Source organism: Phodopus roborovskii, unplaced genomic scaffold (genome assembly GCF_943737965.1).
Source record: "Phodopus roborovskii unplaced genomic scaffold, PHOROB, whole genome shotgun sequence".
Lineage (NCBI taxonomy): Eukaryota > Metazoa > Chordata > Mammalia > Rodentia > Cricetidae > Phodopus > Phodopus roborovskii.
Window position 1 is genome coordinate 41279965 of NW_026125281.1, and position 19167 is coordinate 41299131.

Genomic DNA, 19167 nt, shown 5'->3' on the forward strand with positions numbered 1-19167 from the left:
GTTGCCAGAAGATTGAACTACAAGTCTGTAGGGCGTTTGCTTAATTAGTGATTAATGGGGGAGGACCCGGCCCATTGTGGGTGGAGCCACCCCTGGGCTGCTTGTCCTAGGTTCTATAAGAAAGCAGGCTGAGCAAGCCTTGGAGAACAAGCCAGTAATCAGCTCCCTCCATGCCCTCTGCCTCAGCTCCTGCCTCCAGGTTCCTGCCCTGTTTCAGTTGCTGTCCTGACTTCCTCTGTAGTGAACAGTAATTTGGAAGCATGAGCCAACGAAACCCTTCCTTTCTTGCCTTTTGGCAAGAAACCCCAACTTGCCTTTTGCTCATGGTGTTTCACTGAAGCAATGGAAACTTTAATTAAGACAGTCTGTACTTACACCGAATAATAGAACTTTCTGTTTCCTTTAAAAGGATATTTATAAGGGGCTAGAGAGACGGTTCAGCAGTTAAGAGCACTTTCTGTTCTTGCAAGGGACAGGGATTCCCAGAACCGTGGCAGCTCACAATTGTCTGTAACTCCAGGCCCAGGGGATCTGATACAATTTTCTGGCCTCTGAGGGTACCAGGATTCACATGGTGCACAGACGTGTTTACAGACCACATTTCAGAAAAGTGAGTAAAACAAACAAAAAAATTATAAACTTGTGAATGGTGGGAAGACTCAAAGAAAAAAGAACCTATATAAGAATTTCACAACTGCATTCCTAACAGCCTCAAATTGTAATAATGACCAAAAGGGGTAAACTGTGGCATAATGGATGGTACCCAAATCAAATGCAACAGTGAAAGCAATGAGTCTCCTGTCTGTCGTCTCTCCTCTCTCTCTCTCCCTCCCTCCCTCTCTCTCTCCCTATCCAGTTCCTAGACAAAACTGTCAGTTGGCTCCCGAAAGCGATTGTCAACATCCCTTGCTTACTTTTTAGCCCTGAAACGTAACTTCAAAAGGGAAAGGTGAATATTCTCCTAAGCAGTCCTTTCGTCTTTCAAATCAAACCAGCCCAACTAGACATTTTCTTCGCGCAAAGCGTCTTTACACTTAGGAAACTGTCAGCTTGAGACTGTAGACTCTGACACTGGGTCGTTGGCCTTGCAAAGTAACTAAGAGTTCCCTTCACACAGAGCGGCCAGCAACTTTTCCCCTCCTCCTAATAGCCAGGCCGGGAGTCCTCCGTGGTAAGTGGCCCAGCCTCCTCTCTCAGGCCCCGCCCCCGAGCGCCCCTCCCCTGGGCGTGGCGAGGCTCCCGCTGCTGCGTCTCTATGGAAACGGCTCCTGCTTTCCTCTTTCCTGAGTCCAGCAGCGGGATGGCGGCTGGGGAGCCAGGCTGTCCTGGCGGCTTCTACTTCAGATTCCTGCCTCAGAGAACCTTCTCGTCCTTGAGCACCCGGGAGAGCACCGGCCGGCTCCGCCAATGGTGAGAGCGAGGGCGAGGCGGGGGCGGCCACGCGGCGGGCTCAGGGTCCTGCTGGGGAAGCGATCTGCGCTGCAGGCTCCGCACTCCGGCCCCAAACTTCCGTCCCCAAACTCCCGCCACTGACTCTCCCTCTCTGCCAGGTCCATGCTGGGCAGAATCCAGGCGCAGGCCTTCAGCTTCGACCAGACGTTCCAGCCCTACCAGAAGGATGATTTCGTCATGGTTGGTATAGGGGTCTCTCCTGATGTTGTTGGGAACACTCCATGACGTGTTCATGGACTAATAAAAAGTGCAAATTGGATTTTCTTTTGTTTTGTTTTGTTTCTTAGGGGCTTTTTGAGAAAATGTCTCACTCTGTAGACCAGGCTGGCCTGGCACTCACTGGGGTCCCCTTGCCTCTGCCTCTCAAGTGCCACCACGACCGCCTTGCAAATAGTATCTTTTACCTATCTACCCTCAGGATTGTGCCTTAGATAACTGTACGGTGTAATGTTTTTAGACAATCTCACTGTGTAATGCATGATGGCCTTGAGCAAGTCAGGCATCCCTCAGCATCCCCTGTGCTGGCACGCAGGCTGTGTTACCGATTCAGACAGAAGAGTGTGTTTGAGTTTTGTTTTGTTTTAGGAAGCACATCTTGTTGAAATACTATTATCCGGTTTTATCCCTGACTTTATTAGGCTTAACTCCAAATGCTTCTGGTTTCTGAAAATCACGTTCATCTTGAGAAATGGGCCCCGAGCTCTAACACAGTGCCCAAACAGGACTTCCTCCGAAAGTTTTGAGCAGTGGCCTGTTTGGGAAAAGGCTTTAGGTAGAGAGGAATCCTTTGGGGAAGGCAAAGCTCCTTGAAAGGTGTGAGTGAGTCTTAAAACTCAGGCCCACTATTCTTGTATCGTTAGCTTTGTGAGATGACGCTCATTCTCGGCCACTGTCCTCTGAGCGATGCCTTTAGCTTAGCTTATAGTTGGCATGTAGTTATTCACTGACACTTTCTGAAGGCCCGCTGTGTGCTAGGAACATCTCAGTTACTAGAGATAGAAATTAATCAAAAGATGATCTTTGAAGAGTTTCTGGATCCTTCCCAAGAATGCCAGCAAATAACATAGGTCACCTTGGCATGGCCAGTAGTGAAGAGAGGCTGTCTCCTAACTCTAAGATCAGAAGTGGTTCGTTCAGCTGACATCTGCAAAAGGGAATCCTGCCCAGCTCCTGGCTCTGGCGGGCAGCTCCCAAGGTCCTTGTCATGACTTGATCACCTCTAAAGACACCAGTCCCACCGAGTTAGGAACCCACCCTGTATCAGAGTAGCATTAGTGTATGCAGTGGCCCCCTTTCTGGTGTTGAAGGAAGGACATGAATTTCTAGCTAAATTGGTCCAGTTCTCTTAACTGTGATAGGGTTATAATGCCATCGTAGTATAATGATACGATTATGACCTGTCTTTGTTTATTCCTGGTTAGATTCTGATAATTAATAGTACTGGCCCTCGACTATTTTTTCCTTATTCTTCCCTCATACAATTAATCTTGAAGACAGAATCCTCTCCCTCCTCCCAACCCCCAACCTCCCCTCTTTCCAAGAACTACTGCTCCTCTCTTTCTTCAGAAAGGAGCAGGCCTCCCAGGGGTATCAACTGAACATGGTGTAGAAGATGCAGTAAGACTAGACACAAACCCTCACAGCAAGGCTGGATGGAGGCCACCCGGTAGGAAGAAAAGGGTCCCAGGCAAAAGAGTCAGAGACACCCTGACTCCCACTGAAGGATCTCACAAGGAGTCAAAGCTACACGACTGTAGCATGTATGAAGAGGGCCTAGGTCAGTTCCATGCAGGACCCTCAGTCATTGGTGCAGTCTCCGTGAGCCGCTATGGGCCCAGGCAGTGTCGGGCACTCAGCTACTCAACAGTTTTTTAAGTTCAGAATTTTGAAGTACTGTAAATTTTTTTCTTTTTACTTATTTTTAAGACAGGCTCTTAACTGTGTGGCCCTGGTTGGCCTCAAACTCAGAGATCTGCCTGCCGTAGTCCTGGAACGAAAGGGATGTGCCCTCCCACCTGGTTTCTTTAATACCTGATTTGTTTTGTTTTGTTTTCATATGTAACATTTTTTCTTTTCTTTTTTAAGTTTTTAGAGACAGAGTTTCGTTGACTGTCCTAGAACTCACTCTGTAGACCAGGCTGGCCTCAGACTCACAGAGATCTGCTTGCCTCTGCCTCCCAAGTGCTGGGATAAAAGGTGTGTTCCTCCACCACCCAACTCATATGTCACTTTTAATATCCCTGTTTAGTCAGTAAAGATTTGTTTAATGTTTTCTTTATCCTCATCCCAGCTTGTAAGGCACACACAATTCAGCAAACCAGTCTCCGTGGGACCTGGAAGTGGGTGTTTTAAATGCTATAGAAAGTGTCCTGGGCACAGAGGGAAGCGCCCCCTGTTGCAAGGTGGAAGGAGGTGCACATTTCTTCCAGTTTTTCTTTTGATTGCTCAGTAGAGTTCAACAGGTTAAATATCCATAGTTCCAAGCATCTCTTCCTTGCTTTACAGTTCTTGTGCCAAGGATGTTACTGAGCTACTGAGTGCTGGTTTTGTATGCATCCCCAGCTCTGCATAAACCCGGCATGGTGACTGACCTGTAACCCAACACCGGCAAGGTGGACACAAGCCGATCGGAATCTGTTCACGGTCATCTTTGGCCCAGGCCATCTCAAAAGCCAAAATAAGACTCATAGTTAAACACTGGGGACCCAGTGTGGTGGCGCATGCCTTTAATTCCAGTCGCATGCCTTTAATTCCAGCACTCAGAAGGCAGAGGCAGATGGATCTCTGTGAGTTGAAAGCCAAGTTGGTCTACAGAGTGAAATCTAGAGCAGCCAGGACTACATAGAGAGACCCTGTCTAAAATAAACAAAACAAACAAACAAATAGTATTGGGGAGCTGAGAAAGTGGCTCAAGGGTAGAGTGCTTGCTTATTATACACAGAATTCTAACTCTGGCACTAGAAAATATAATTATTTGAAGTATTTGTGGGGTTGGAGAGATGGCTTGGCTGTTAAAGACATTTTGGTTGTGATATTTACAGGCGTCTGTGTATCTGTGTCTCTGTGAGTCACACTGCCTGTGCTGGAGAACAGAAGAGGTTACAGAGTCCCTTGAAGTTTGAGTTGCATGCTTTTGTGAGCCATCTTACATGGAGGCTAGCCTTAGTATACCAGTCCTTACAATGGAGCAGCAAGTGTTCTTTTCTTTTCTTTCTTTCTTTCTTTCTTTCTTTCTTTTTTTATGTGCATTAGTGTTTTGCCTGTGTGTATGTTTGGGGGGGGGGGGAGATGTCAGATCCTGGAGTTACAGACAGTTGTGAGCTGCCATGTGGTTGCTTAGAATTGAACCCCTGCCCTTTGGAAGAACAGCAAGATCACCACTGACCCACCATGCTCCAGCCAGTTTTTACAGATGTTTTATTTTAGTTTTAATTGTGTGTATATGTGTGTGGAGGGCATATGTTTAGGTCGCACCTATGGACTCGGCCTCTCTGTAATTGTAGTTGCAGGAGACATTGTGAGCTGCCAGCTTGAGGCAGAAAGACAAACTTAGGTCCTCTGCTAGGGCGATCTGAACTCTTAACCCCTGAGCCAGCTTTCATTTTACTGGGTAGTCCAAGTGGGACTTGACCATCAGGCCTGGCTCAAAGGTATCTTTTTAATAAGGTGATTAAAACCAAGTTTGATATTGTATGTCTATAGTCCCAGCGCCCAGAGACTGAGGCATGAAGAATATAAGTTCAAGACCTGCCTGGACTACATAGTGAAACCATATTTTCTTTCTTTTGGGTGGGAAGGTTTGTTTGATTTTTGTTGTTGTTTGTTTGTTTGTTTGTTTGTTTACAAGGTTTCTCTGTGTATCCCTGGCAGTCCTGGAACTTGCTCTCTAGACCCGGCTGTCCTTGAACTCAGAGATCTGCCTGATGGGATTAAAGGTGCATGCCACCACACCAGCTGTGAAACCCTGTTTTCTAAGAATGATTGCTTAAAACATTGATGTCAGTTTGGCAGCTGTGTGAAAAGCTGATTGCTCTTCTCAGTCTGGAAATAGTGAAACAGAACTGGACAGCACCTCCAGACACTGTCCAGTGTCTGCATTGGTGTATTCTGATGAGCATGGCCACCTTCTGGACAGTGTTTAGTGAAGTTCTCACTTTAGACTAACCCTAAAAATGACTCAGAGAAGTACTATGAGGGAGGCTTAGGGACTAATGAGATGGTAAGATAGGGAGAGAACATGTTGGTCGAGTCCCAGGTTTCTGATGTAGTTGACTGGAGTATCTGATTAGACTGCTGAACACATAGAAGACTGGAGCACACGATGAGAGAAAGTTTAGCATTAGGCACGCTCCAGGTGCATCCAGGAAGCTGTCTTCTAGCTTGTTGGCTGGAAGGTCTCACATTAAGGCCTCAAGAGAGCCCGGTCAGATCAACATACAAGTGCTGAGGGCCTCATCCTAATGGTGTGTGCCGATAATGAGTTTTCCATGCGCACACTAACAAGCTTTTTATTTTGCAGAGTTAGCTGGAGGCCTGTGCATGCTCCCGTGTACATCTCAGGGGCAGAACACAGGCCTATGACTGCATCTCACTGATCCTAGCAGGTGTGAGTGTGTGTGTGTGTGTGTGTGTGTGTGTGTGTGTGTGTGTGTGTGTTCATGTGCATGGGTGAGCTTATGCTACAGTGCATAAGTTGAAAGACAACTTTGGGAGTCAGTTCTTGTCTTCCACATGGAACCCGGATTGAACTTGGGTCATAAGGCTTGTGTCGTTTTATCCTCTGAACCACCTCACTGTCCCTTGATTTCATTTCTTTTCTTTCTTTAAAAGATTTAAAGTTCTTCCAGCCAGGTAGGCAGTGGTAGCGCACGCCTTTAATCCCAACACTCGGGAGGCACAGGCAGGTGGGATCTCTGTGAGTTCGAGGCCAGCCTGGTCTGCAGAGTTAGTGCCAGGACAGGCTCCAAAGCCACACAGAGAAACCCTGGCTCATAAAACAAAAACAAAAGAACACAATGAATAAAGTTATTGTAGCCAGTCTGATGGTGTGTACTCCCAGCATTTTAAAGAGAAGCAGGACCTCAGGAGTTCAAGATTATCCTTGGGCATACAGCGCGTCACGAGTGTGCGCGAGGCTAGCCTGAATGCGTGAGATCCTGTCTCAGAAGGAGAAAACACAAAGTCCTTCAAGCTTTACATGGTGGCTCATACCTATGATCCCAGCACACGGTGCTGAGGCCCGAAACTGAGATTTTCAGGGAAACTTGGGCTACATAGCAAATTCAAAGGCAGCCTGAGCTATATAATGGGACCCTATCCAAAACACCAAGGGTTGGGGAAATAACACAGGGATAGAGCAATGCTCAGTGTCGACAAGCTCCTGGGTTTGATGTCCAGTACCTTAGAGGAAAAAAGCAAAAGCAGTAGTTAAAACCCAGCTTCTCTTCTTACTTTGGATTAAATGATGTTTTATTAATTTTGTTTCAGAAGTTAATTTTATTTATAATAAAGTTTCTAACATGTTCCCCTGCAATTTGTATTTTAGGCTTTTTTCAGAGACCCAAATGTTATTCCAAATTTGCAGTTACTCTCTGATTCTTCCGGACAGTGGACCACATTAGGTAAAGAAAGCTAATTTTTTTATTTTTCTAAGTAAACTATTTTAATAAAATTTTGCCTCAGCAATTATCACTAGTGATTTGTATCACTAAAATACAAATTATAGCCTTCGTGGTAATGACCAGCTGTGTCAGGCCTGCCCTGCCTCTCTGTCCAGGAAATCTCTTGCCCTCACCCTGTCATGGCACATCAGAGCAACTTTCTCTTAGTAGTTTGAAAATGTGCATCCTACCCCTTCCATTTACTCTGCTAAATGCAAGTCACACCAAGACGGGTAGGAAGAAAGGGCCCCCGTGGAACCCATCGGTACGTTAAGGGAGATGGAGCTCGGTGCGTTGATTGGTACACAAAGACCTGGATTGTTCACTTCCAGCATCACTGTGGGGTTTTGAAAGGAAGTGCCACTATAGGAGGTGTGGCTTTGTCTGAGTAGGTGTGGTCTTATTGGAGGAAATGTGTCACAGGCTTTGAGGTCTCACGCATGCCCAAGCCACGCCCAGTGAGATAGTTCACTGCCTACATGTTGCCATACTCCTCAGCTGCCATGGTCCATGCCATAATGACAATGGACTAAACCTCTGAAACTATGAGCCAACACCACAATTAGATGCTTCCCTTTATAAAAGTGGCCATGGCCGTGATGTCTCTTCACAGCCATAGAAACCCTAAGAAAATCACATAAAGCTAGGTATAGCAGCACAACCTGTAATCCCAATACTGGGCGGGGGGTGGGGGTAGGGGTGAGGGGGGATGTAGAGACAGGAGGAACAGAAGTTCAAGGCCATCCTCTGACACACGGCATGGCAAATTGAGGCCACCTCAGGCAATATGAGATCCTGTTTTAAAATAATAATAAAGATGTTAAGAATAGGGCTGGAGAGATGGCTCAGAAGTTAAGAGCACTGGCTTCTCTTCCAGAGGTCCTGAGTTCCATTCCCAGCAACCACATGGTGGCTCACAACCATCTGTAATGAGATCTGGTGCCCTCTGCTGGTGTGCAGGCATATAGGCCAGCAGAATACTGAAATCACACAATAAATAAATAAATAAATCTTTTAAAAAACATTAAGAATAAAGAAGGGAGAGGGATGAGATGGAAGGATAGAAAAAGAGGGGCTGGAGAGATGGCCAGTTGAGCTCTTTAAGAGGCAGTGCCCTTGCGGTCCTGAGTTCACAGCCTGTGACTCCAGCTCCAGGGGGTCCAGGACCTGTAGCCTTTGTGGCAATTGGCACACATGTACACACCCCCACATGGACATATACACAGTCATATAATTAAAAATCTTGAAAGAGTAAGTGAAAGAAAGACTGTAATAGTGTGCTCCGGGTTTTTCCACAGACGTGAGAGCACGGGGAGCGAGATGGCTCGGGATAAGGTCACTGGGCAGAGTACAGCCGCAGCTCACATGGTGTTTTGATGGGAATCGGCTGCCCTGGAATTGTGCGTGCGTGTGTGTGTGTGTGTGTGTGTGTGTGTGTGTGTGTGTGTGTATCAAACCATAGAGAAATGACTTCTTAAAGGGGGACCTTAATAATACACTAAAACATTCCTGGGAAATTTTATTTATTTGTTTGGTATGTATGTGTGTGTGTGTGCGCGCGTGCGTGCGTGCGTGTGTGTGTGTGTGTGTGTGTGTGATCAAATGCAAGCATGCCATATGGAAGCCAGAGGGTAGCTTTTAGGAGTTTTTCTTCCAAACTCAGTCATCAAGCTTGCATGCCCTGCACTTTTACCAAATGAGCCATCATCTCCCTCAAAGACTGTTTTGAAAACCAACATAAATTTTAAGTATATTTTAAATTCAAGTTCTAGGTCTCAACCATGGATCAGGTAACCCATTCCACTTAGAGAAAGATCTGGAGTACCAGTGTGTACACAAGAGAATGCAAACTGCTTAGAAATGAGATGTTTTAAGAGGGGCCTTTTGTTAAAGTATGTCTTCATGGTATTCTAAGAAGCCCTAAGACAAAGTAACTTTTTGAGAGTATTAGGCAAGAACAAAATTACAAAAAGGTTCCTGTTAGACTCAGCAGGTCAGATTTTATTGCTTTTGGCCAAGGACTACTGCCAAATTTGCAGAGCAAAAAGCTGGTAGAGCCTGATTTGCAGACAATGTACAAAATTAAACTCGGTTTCTAAGCTCTTACACTTGCCAACTTGGATTTTTCAAGAAAGAATAACCAGAGTCTTTAATAAAATGTTCACAGTAACTTCAGCCAGTCTGTTAAAAAGAAAACGGGGTTCACAGGAGTGTGTGACATCTCCCCCATATCCATACAGACTTGGCAGAGTAGGTGCTGACTTGGTCCTACGTTTTGCTTGTTTGTTTTTCTGTTGTTTTTCACGATTGTCTTGGCTGGGGTTTCTGTTGCCATGAAGAGACACTATGACCTTGGCATCTCCCATAAGGGAAAGCGTTTAATAGAGGTGGCAGCTTACTGTTCAGAGGTTTAGTCCATTATCACCATGGCAGGGAGCATGGTGGCTGGGGTAACAGGCCTGCACCACCCATTCTATGCAGTGCTGGGGATCGAACCCACGCTTTCTTGAATGCTAGGAGGTAGTCTACCACTTGATCTGTCTGCAGCCTGAGAAGGAGGCATTGTCAAACAAGAAGGGACTGGAAGGGGGCAGACTACTGAAGGTTTGTGGCCTTGCTAGACTGAGAAACAAGAAACCCTGTTCTGAAGAGAACACCGAGGATATGGTTGGAAACCCATCTGATAAAGAGATCTGGGCATGACTCATGGATTTCATCAGGCATTTCAGCAGAAACCAAAAGTAGAATGGATGGTATCAGTAAAGATGCTGCTGGCTGATACTAAAGGGCTCCCGGCTTCTTAGGTCCTAGGGGCTGGGTCATAAAGCTGCTCATCTGCCAACATGAACTGTGTGCTAAGGAAAGACCCAGAAGGTTAATCAGGGCTCTGCAACTAAAATCTTGTACTACTCTTCCAGAAGTCCAGAGTTCAGTTCCCAGCACCCATGTTAGGCCATTCAGATCAGGGGTTCCAACACATCTAGCCTCTGTCGGCACCTACACACACACACACACACACACACCACGCGTGCACACACACGCACGCACACACACACACACACATTTTTAAAAAGTCATCTTTGTAAAGAGTTTTTGTCTGTCCCACCAGCCAGCTCCCAAATAATGACCCCACTGCACCCACACCCACCTGTTTTGAGACAGGGTTTCATTTTGAAGCCCAGGCTGGCCTGGGGCCTACCCTGTAGCTGGCTGAGAATGCTAGTCTACCTCAGCTTCTCAAGTACTGGCCTTCTAGATATGTGGTATCAAACCTAGCTCTAAACTTGTGTAATGTAAATTATAGAGCATTTAGCATTATGGAAATCCAAAATTATGTGAAAGAATCTTATTTTTCATTGGCAATTGTACACTTGCTCTTTGCCAAAAGGCCAAGCGCAAAGTTTTCTAGGCAATTTTGACATAGGCATTTCAGTAGAGTGCATGCCTGGGTTCTGTCCCCAACATCAGTAAAAGCTGGGCATGGCCGTGCATACCTGTAACCCTATTACAGAAGAGGTAGACCAGGAGGACCAGAAGTCAGGCTCATCCCTGCTGCATGGTGATTTCAGGGTTAGCGTGGGCTATGTGAAGCTATTGACGCTTTGTCTTGATAATACTGCACACGCATGCACGTGCTCTTGATAATACTGCACACACATGCACGCGCTCTTGATAATACTGCACACACATGCACGCGCGCGCGCACACACACACACACACACCTATAAACCCCTTACTAAACACACAAAGTATTTCGTGTTAAGGTGTCTCTAGTTCAGTGATTCTCACCTATGGGTCGAGACCGTTGGCGTGGAACAACCATTTCACAGGGTATACATACCAGATATTTACATTACAATTCATAACAGTAGCAAAACTACAGATATGAAGTAGCAATAAAAGTAATTTTATGGTTGGGGTCACCCAGTGTGAGGAACAGTATAAAAGGGTCACAGCATTAGGAAGGTTGGGAACCACTGCTCTAGTTTATGTTCACCTAGCAAGGTTTAATTATAAATTTGGTTTTGTTTTTAAACTCATCCTATAGCCTATACTGGCTTAGAACCTACTGTGCAGCCCAGCCCATTCTCAAACTTGTGAATCCTCCTTCCTTACTCTCCTGGATGCTGACATTATAGCCACTAGCTAACCTGGCTCTAAACTTTTTATAAAATTCATTTTATTAAGACCAACAACCTAAATAAATAAAAAGATTTATTTTTATTTTATATCTGTGTGTTGGGGTGGGGTATCTACTGAGCCTCCTTGGAGCTAGAGTTACAGGTAAGCCACTTGAGGAGGGTACTGGGATCCCAACTCTGGTATTCTAGAAGAACAGAGAGCACTCTTATTTTCTTGGACGTTCAGGGACCTAACTCGGGACTTTGTGTAGCGCTTTTATCCACTAAGACATGTGTCGTTACTTCTTTTTTTTTTTTTTTTTTTTTTTTTTTTAGGTTTATTTACTATATATACAGTGTTCTGCCTATATGTATCCCTGCAGGCCAGAAGAGGGCACCAGATCTCATTACAGATTCTTGAGAGCCACCATGTGGTTGCTGGGAATTGAACTCAGAACCTCTGGAAGAACAGGCAGTATTCTTAACCTCCTCGGAGCCATCTCTCCAGCCCTGTTTGGTTACTTCTTAGAATCCATGCATAATGGTTGATTTTAGAAATAACAGAAAATTGGTCTAGAGCCAGGCATGGTGCCACACAACATTTATCCCAGCACTTGAGGAAAGCAACTGCCTGTGAGTTTGAGGCCAACCCAAGGCCCACAGTGAGTTCCAGGGCAGCCAGAACTATATACCAAGACCTTGACTCAAAAATCAAAAGCAGAGCAGTGGAATTTGAATCCATGTCCCAGGGAGTCTGATGCTGCCTTCTGGCCTGTGTGGGTTCCCGCACACACGTGGCAGACACTACATACACAGAAATAAAAAATGGAAATGTATCCTTTTTGAAAGTTTAGAAATACTAAAGTCGTTACTAAAGTCCCTGGCACTGTCACTCTTTACAGAAGATGTCTTTTTCAGGAGCTGAAGTGAAGAAAATTGAAGCTGTGAATGTCCCATGCACACAGCTTTCCATGTCTTTCTTCCAACGGTTATACGATGAAGACATTGTACGGGAAAGTGGACACATTGTCAAATGCTTCGATTCCTACTGTGATCCCTTTCTTGTTTCAGATGAACTAAGAAAAGTAAGTGCAGAATCTCAGACTCTCACAGCGGGTGTGCATTGAAGGAAATGAAAAAAATGTCAAAACCGAAAGCCTGGTTAAAACTCAAGTTGCCTCTAGCCAGTCCATCTGGCCAGTGTGGAGGACGTAGTGCAGTCAGACACTGAAGCCTCGGCACAGTCCCTCCCAACCCTTACCTGGCCCAGTGTGCCAAACCTTCACAGGTAACAGCGGCCCCTGCCTGTGATCCCAGCAGTCAGGAGGTAGAGGCAGGGCATCAGGGACTCAAGGACAGCCTGGCCTATCTCAAAAGCAAAACAACAAAACTAAACTGAAAATGGAACCTGAGACATAGCACAGTTGCCTCGGGGCGATCCTCAGTGCGTCACGAACATGGCATGGTGGCACATGCCTATTAACCTAGCACTTGGGGGGTGGGAAAAGGAGGATCAGGGGTTGAAGGTCATCCTCATCTATGTAGTTCAAGGTCAGCTTGGGATGCATGAGACCCTACCCAAGAATTAAAAAAAAAAAAATACTAGCAATGTTTTTCAAAGTTTATTTCTTTTATTTTTAAATTTTTTTATTTTTATTTTACATATCAGTCCCAGTTCCCTCTCTCTCCCTCCTTCCGATGCCACTTCCATCCCCCCCCACTCCACATGTAGAGTGATGCCCTTCAGGAGGGGTCATCTACATCTGTCAAGTCATTTGGAGTAGGGACTGGGCCCTCCCTCCTGCCTCTAGGTTAAGGGAGTATCCCTACATGGGGAATGTGCTCCCAAAGTCCTTTTGTGCCCCAGGAATACATCCTGGCTCCACTGTCTGAGGTCCCTTAGACTGCCCAGGCCTTCTGAGACCCATGTTCAGGGGGTCTGAGTTGGTCCAATGCTGGATTCCCAGGTATCGGTCTGGGGGCCCCTTAGCTCTTCCTTGTTCAGGTCAGCTGTCTGTGTGTTTCTGTAGCCTGGTCTTGTCCTCCCTCTCTGCATCTGGATTCCAGTTCAGCTCAGTGTTTAGCTGTGGGTGTTTGCTTCTGTTTCCATCAGCTACTAGATGAGGGCTCTATGATGGTGGATAAGTTAGTCTTCAATCTCATTATCAGGGAAGGGCATTTATGGTAGACTTTCCACTGTTGCTCAAATTGTTATTTGGAGAGGGAGAGAGAGAACATAAAAGATCTGAAGAGAAAACTGAATCTAGAGAAATGTCCAGAGGCCTACAAGACTGACCCCAAATAGCAATTTAAAAAGGTATGTGTTTATGTGCATGAATGTTTTAACTGTTTCTATGTGTACATGCCACATGTGTGCCTAGTACTCATGAAGGACAGACGAGGTCTGGATCCCCTGGTATTGGAGTTATAGATGGTTTTGAACTATGGTGTGGGTGCTTGGAACTGAGCCTGGGTCCATTGCAGATGGGAACTAACCCTTTCTCCAACCCCAATATTGTTTGTTTGTTTGTTTGTTCATTTGAGACAACCTCCTGTATCCCAGGCTGACCTTGAACTCACTGTGTGGTTTAGAATGGCCTTGACCTTCTGGTTCTCATGTTTCTGCCTCCAAGTGATGGTTACAGAGTACACCATTGCACCTGCCATGACTTCCTCTCAAAACAGCCTAAGATTGGGCAGGGAGTGTAATTTAATGGTGTGGGGAGGGGTGGAGGGCTGCCTCTCAGAACACGACTGTGCCTGTGATCCCCAGCATCACAAAAGTACTAATTTAAAGTATATGTTAAAACTTCCAAAGGCTTAAAATCATAACCCTGTATTATACATTCCATTGTCTACAATGCTTTTTCTCATCTTAGGTTTTGCTCATGGAAGACTCTGAAAAGTATGAAATCTTCAGCCCACAGGAAAGAGAAGAGTTCCTGTTCTGTGTTTTTAAGCATCTCTGCCTTGGAGGGTCCCTTTGTCAGTATGAAGACATGCTTAAGCCCTATCTGGAGACAGCGAAGCTGATCTACAAGGATCTGGTGAGGTAATGGTCTCAGTGTGTACATCCCTAGCCAGGAGAGAACAGTCGTTTTTGTTTAATCCAGTGATTAAACAATCCAGTGAGTCTTCACCCGGTTAACTCTGGCAACTCCTCAGGCCCTTTTGTAGCCTGCCTCGCTCTTCTCCAAGCCAGAAGGATGTTTTTATTTTCAATTTTGTTTGTTGTTTTTTCATGGGATATTTTTTTTCTTCCCAGTGCTGGTATTGAACTCAAGACTTTGACTGATAGCAAGCATTCTAGCGCTAAGGCAGTAGTCCTGTCTTTAGCGTTATCATCACTTTTTGTGTGGTTTGGTGTGAGACACCCTTACACTGCAAAGTAAGCTGCCTTAGAACTCACTGCGACCCGGCTGTCCTGCAGGATGAGACGGCCGGTACTGCAGCGCCCAGAAGTTCTCTCCTTGTTTAGATATGTCCTCAGTCTGTCCTTCAGTCTGTCCTTCAGTCTGTCCTTCAGTCTGTCCTTCAGTCTGTCCTTCAGTCTGTCCTTCAGTCTGTCCTTCAGTCTGTCCTTCAGTCTGTCCTTCAGTCTGTCCTTCAGTCTGTCCTCAGTCTGTCCTTCAGTCTGCCCTTCACTCTGTCCTTCAGTCTGTCCTTCAGTCTGGCCTTCACTCTGTCCTTCAGTCTGGCCTTCACTCTGTCCTTCAGTCTGTCCTTCACTCTGTCCTTCGCTCTGTCCTTCGCTCTGTCCTTCAGTCTGGCCTTCACTCTGTCCTTCAGTCTGGCCTTCAGTCTGTCCTTCAGTCTGTCCTTCAGTCTGTCCTTCAGTCTGTCCTTCACTCTGTCCTTCGCTCTGTCCTTCGCTCTGTCCTTCGCTCTGTCCTTCGCTCTGTCCTTCAGTCTGTCCTTCAGTCTGGCCTTCAGTCTGTCCTTCACTCTGTCCTTCAGTCTGGCCTTCAGTCTGGCCTTCAGTCTGTCCTTCAGTCTGTCCTTCGCTCTGTCCTTCAGTCTGTCCCACCCAGCCCTGTGTTAGCAACTGGCATCTCCTTCCCTCCCCCTCCACTCTCCTTTTAAACTCCAAAGGAACACAAGAGCCCCAAGGATGTATGAGTTTGCTCAGGTAAGTAACTGTGTGTGTGTGTGTGTGAGAGAGAGAGAGAGAGTGTGTGGTATGTGCGTGTGTATGTGTGAGTGTGTGTGTGGTGTGCATGTATATGTGTGAGTGTGTGTTTGAGTGTGTATGTTGTGAGTGTGTGTGTGAGTGTGTGCATGTGTCTGTGTATATGGTGTGTGCACGTGTGAGTTTGTGTGTGTGTGTGAGTATGTGTGGTCTGTGCATGTGTGTGAGTGTATGTGTGTGTGAGAGAGAGAGAGCGTGTGTGTGATGTGTGTAAAACCTTTATTGTAAAGAAGAATAATTTTCATTTAGATGTAATCTTTACCCTTCCAAGTTAATCCCAAGGACATGTTGTTAATTTTAAGTATTCTACTAGGCTCACGTTCTCTCCTTCCGTCCCTCCTTCCCTCCCTTCCTTCCATTTCCAAGCTGGAGAGAAGCTGGGCACTTGAGAACCTCCCCTTCCTTATGAGGACCCCAGTCAGCTCCCAGAACCCAATGGCAGCTGACTGCCGCCTGTGACCCCACTTCCAGGGGGTCCTGATACCCTTTTCTGGCTTCTTTGGGCACGGCATACATGTGCTGTACATACATGCGGACAGGAAAGCATTCAGACACATAAAATATAAATAAATCTTTTCAAAAGAAATAATTCCGAGGCTAGGAATTGGGAGCCGTGCCTATAATTCCAGCCCTGACGAGGGAGACGCATGAGGGTCACTGGCTAGCCTGGTCTACATACTGATTCCAGAGCAGCCTAGGCTCCATAGTGAGATTGTCTTTTAAAAAAAGGGAGGGAGGGAGGGAGGGAGGGAGGGAGGGAGGAAGGGAGGGAGGGAGGGAGGGAGACCATAGAAACATGGAAGTAACAAGATGGCTCGGCAGGTAAAGATTCTTGCTCTACTAGCGCATCACGAACTCAGTCCCTGGAAGCCACGTAACGTGAGGAGAGAACAGACTACAAGGCTGACGACTGATGCTGTGCGAAAGAAATCAAATAAAAAGAAAACATTTACAGGAAAAGCATGCATGCCCAGCCAACGTCAGACTGCAGTGTGTTCTGCGCATTTGCAGCTCCTGTGAACCCAGGAGACTGCGTGCCAGCCACCCGTGTACATGCGAGCGCCCTGCCCTGCCCTGCCCCAGGCATGTGGAAAGTCTCACTGCTCTATGCGGTGGGAAGGGCTCTCTAGGGTGTTTGAAACCAATAGCTCTAGGTCTTACACACCGCAGAAAAGCTCTTTCCCACCAGACCCTCCTCATAATCGAACCGGCAGCTTCCCCTACACTTACAAAGCGCAATTGATGTCTATCCGTTATACGTAATAATGGGTTTCACCATATTTAATGTAAATGTGTGTAGTGTGTGTTGGTTGAATTCCCCCTGTGGCCCTCTTCTACATTTTCTGTGTGTTAAAATTTTTAAAAGACGTAAAGAGTAACAACTGTTCATAAAAAACATCAGCTAACTGATGATATATTATTTTGTTCTGATTTATCTGTATGTGGATGTGTGCACAAGTCCAAGGATGCTGGAAAAGGGTGGTGGATCCCTGCAGCCAGGGTTACAAGCCACCTGATGTGGGTTCTAGGAACCAAACCCAGCTCCTCTGCCAAAACAGCAATCACTCTCTCTTTTTCAAACTATTCTGTGGGCATTTTGTCTGCATGCATGTCTGTATACCACATGTATGCCCGGTGCCCAGGGAGCCAGAAGAGCATGTCAGATCCCCAGGAACTGGTAAGAAGGGCGTTTGTGAGCTGCCACGTGCATCCTGGAAACTGGCCCCAGATCCCCTGTCAGGGCAGTGGGTGCTCAACCGCTGAGCCATCTCTCCAGCCTTCAGGCTTCTTATATTTTAAATATGCCCTTTTTTCCTCCTCTCAGTGTTCGGAAACATCCTCGAACCAAGGAAATACAAATTACGTCCTCTGTGTTTAAAGTGAAGGCCTACGTGAGTACCGGTATTCTTGATTACTTCTTGCGGATGCTGTTGCTATGCTCGTGGCTTAGGAAGCCGGACACTGTTAGCCTGGGAGAAAAGATGGTGATGCTAAGTACGTTATAAAATTCAAGCGTGATAGGTATAGCTCCTCCGCGGGAGTCGAGCGGGAACCTGGGGCCCGGAGCAGAGGCAGCCAGTGTGGAAGAAGAGTGATTGCTCTCAGTATCTCTCCCCAGTCGGCACAGAACAGCCCACTACACCTTGAACACTAACGGCTTTCCCAACCCTTCCAAAACTGCAAACTCCTTCCACGGTCCTCCCCAAAGCATCAGTCAGGTCTGTCGCAGCAGAACTGCACTCTCTGGTACCCAGTTCTGTGCTCTCTTTCGTGTTGGCCAGCGTAGGGGAGGAGCCGGTTTATTTGCCTCACATGCCCCAGCCTTATTCAAGGCAGTAGCTCAAGCAGGGCCAAGGAAAAGTGCTGCTTACCAGCTTGCCTCACGGCTTGTTGAGCCTGCTTTCTCGCGTGATCCAGACCACCGTCCAGTGTTGGCACCACCATCCATCATCAGTCAAGAAAACGCCCCGCAGACCAAACTGATGGAGGTGACTCCTTAAGAGAGACCCCTCTCCCCAGATATGTCTAGGCTTGGGCCACACTGACAAAACCAAACTGCACACATGGCAGGCATTTTACCCACTGAGCGCCTCACTAGTTCATGAAGCTCTTCTGTAAAACTGATAGTCAGGAAAGGCACAAACTTGGAGCCCCAGCACCCAAGGGACTAAGGCAGAGAGCTACTGAGCTCTAGTATAACCTGCTCTACATAGGGAAAACCCCATCTCAGCACACACACGCGCACGCGCACACGCACACGCACACACACACACACACACGTGCGCACACACGTGCACACACAGAGAAAAGCCAGTGGGCATAGATAGTGGTAGATAGTGGCTCACATCTGGGATCCCAGAGCAAAGCAGGGTCACCATCAGTTTGAGACTAGCCTGGGTATACAATTAAACAAAGCACAACAAAATAGCAAAAATAGCATGGAAAGAACATGATTGGACTGTCCATTCCTTGAGGACAAGAGTTACAGTTGTGGTACATGTGTTAATAGATTTGTACTGTTAATACTATTGGCAGTTTATTGCCGAGTTATTATCAAAAAATGTTGTATATGTTTCATGATTTTCGTTTACTGAGACAGACATGTTGCTCTGCATTCCAGACTGGCCTCAATCTCAATCCTCTGCCTCAGCCCCCAAAGGACGGGGTTAAGATGTGTGCTACAATCCTGCCTATGTTTCATGATGCTTGGGCAGAAAAATGTGTGCTAGTCAGACTTCTTTGCATGGGGTTGAACCCTGAATAATCCAGGTTTGTCTTTTCAGGACTCTGCTGGCCTGTGCTACCCTTCAGCTAAAGAGCATGAACAGACATTCTCTTACTTTGTCGTGGACCCCATCAAGCGCCATGTGAATGTCTTATACCATTGCTATGGTGTCGGGGAGATGGCCTAGCGTTGTTTAAGCCATCGCTAGTGCTGCTCCTTAATTGTGGTGTCTCTGTGTCAGCGATAACGAATGGATGGACAGACTTCAAGCTGAAGAAGGCCAACCTGAAGTGCCTGTCTCTCCATTTGCCCAGCACACTCATGCAGGGACCCTGATGGACCCTGCACAGAGCAGAAAGGCACAGATTACGTTCATTCTGTCAAGATGCGCCCAGTCTGTGTCCTATATTTTGAAATTGTTTAGGAGGCAGAAGCAGGGCGATCTGTGTGAGTTAGAGGCCAGCCTGGTCTACAGAGCTAGTTCCAGGACAGCCAGAGCCACATAGAGAAATGGAAGTT

At 46.5% G+C, this 19167-nt stretch overlaps 1 protein-coding gene across 1 annotated transcript; it reads left to right on the plus strand.

The window, feature by feature from the left end:
* The first annotated feature begins 1300 nt into the window (after positions 1 to 1300).
* Cfap300 (cilia and flagella associated protein 300) lies at positions 1301 to 18850 on the plus strand. Its single transcript, XM_051200121.1, has 7 exons — positions 1301 to 1410; positions 1551 to 1632; positions 6998 to 7073; positions 12152 to 12318; positions 14113 to 14285; positions 17248 to 17314; positions 18707 to 18850. Exons 1-7 carry the CDS (start codon positions 1301 to 1303, stop codon positions 18833 to 18835), a joined length of 804 nt encoding a protein of 267 aa, XP_051056078.1. The 3' UTR covers positions 18836 to 18850.
* The last annotated feature ends 317 nt before the right edge of the window (positions 18851 to 19167 follow it).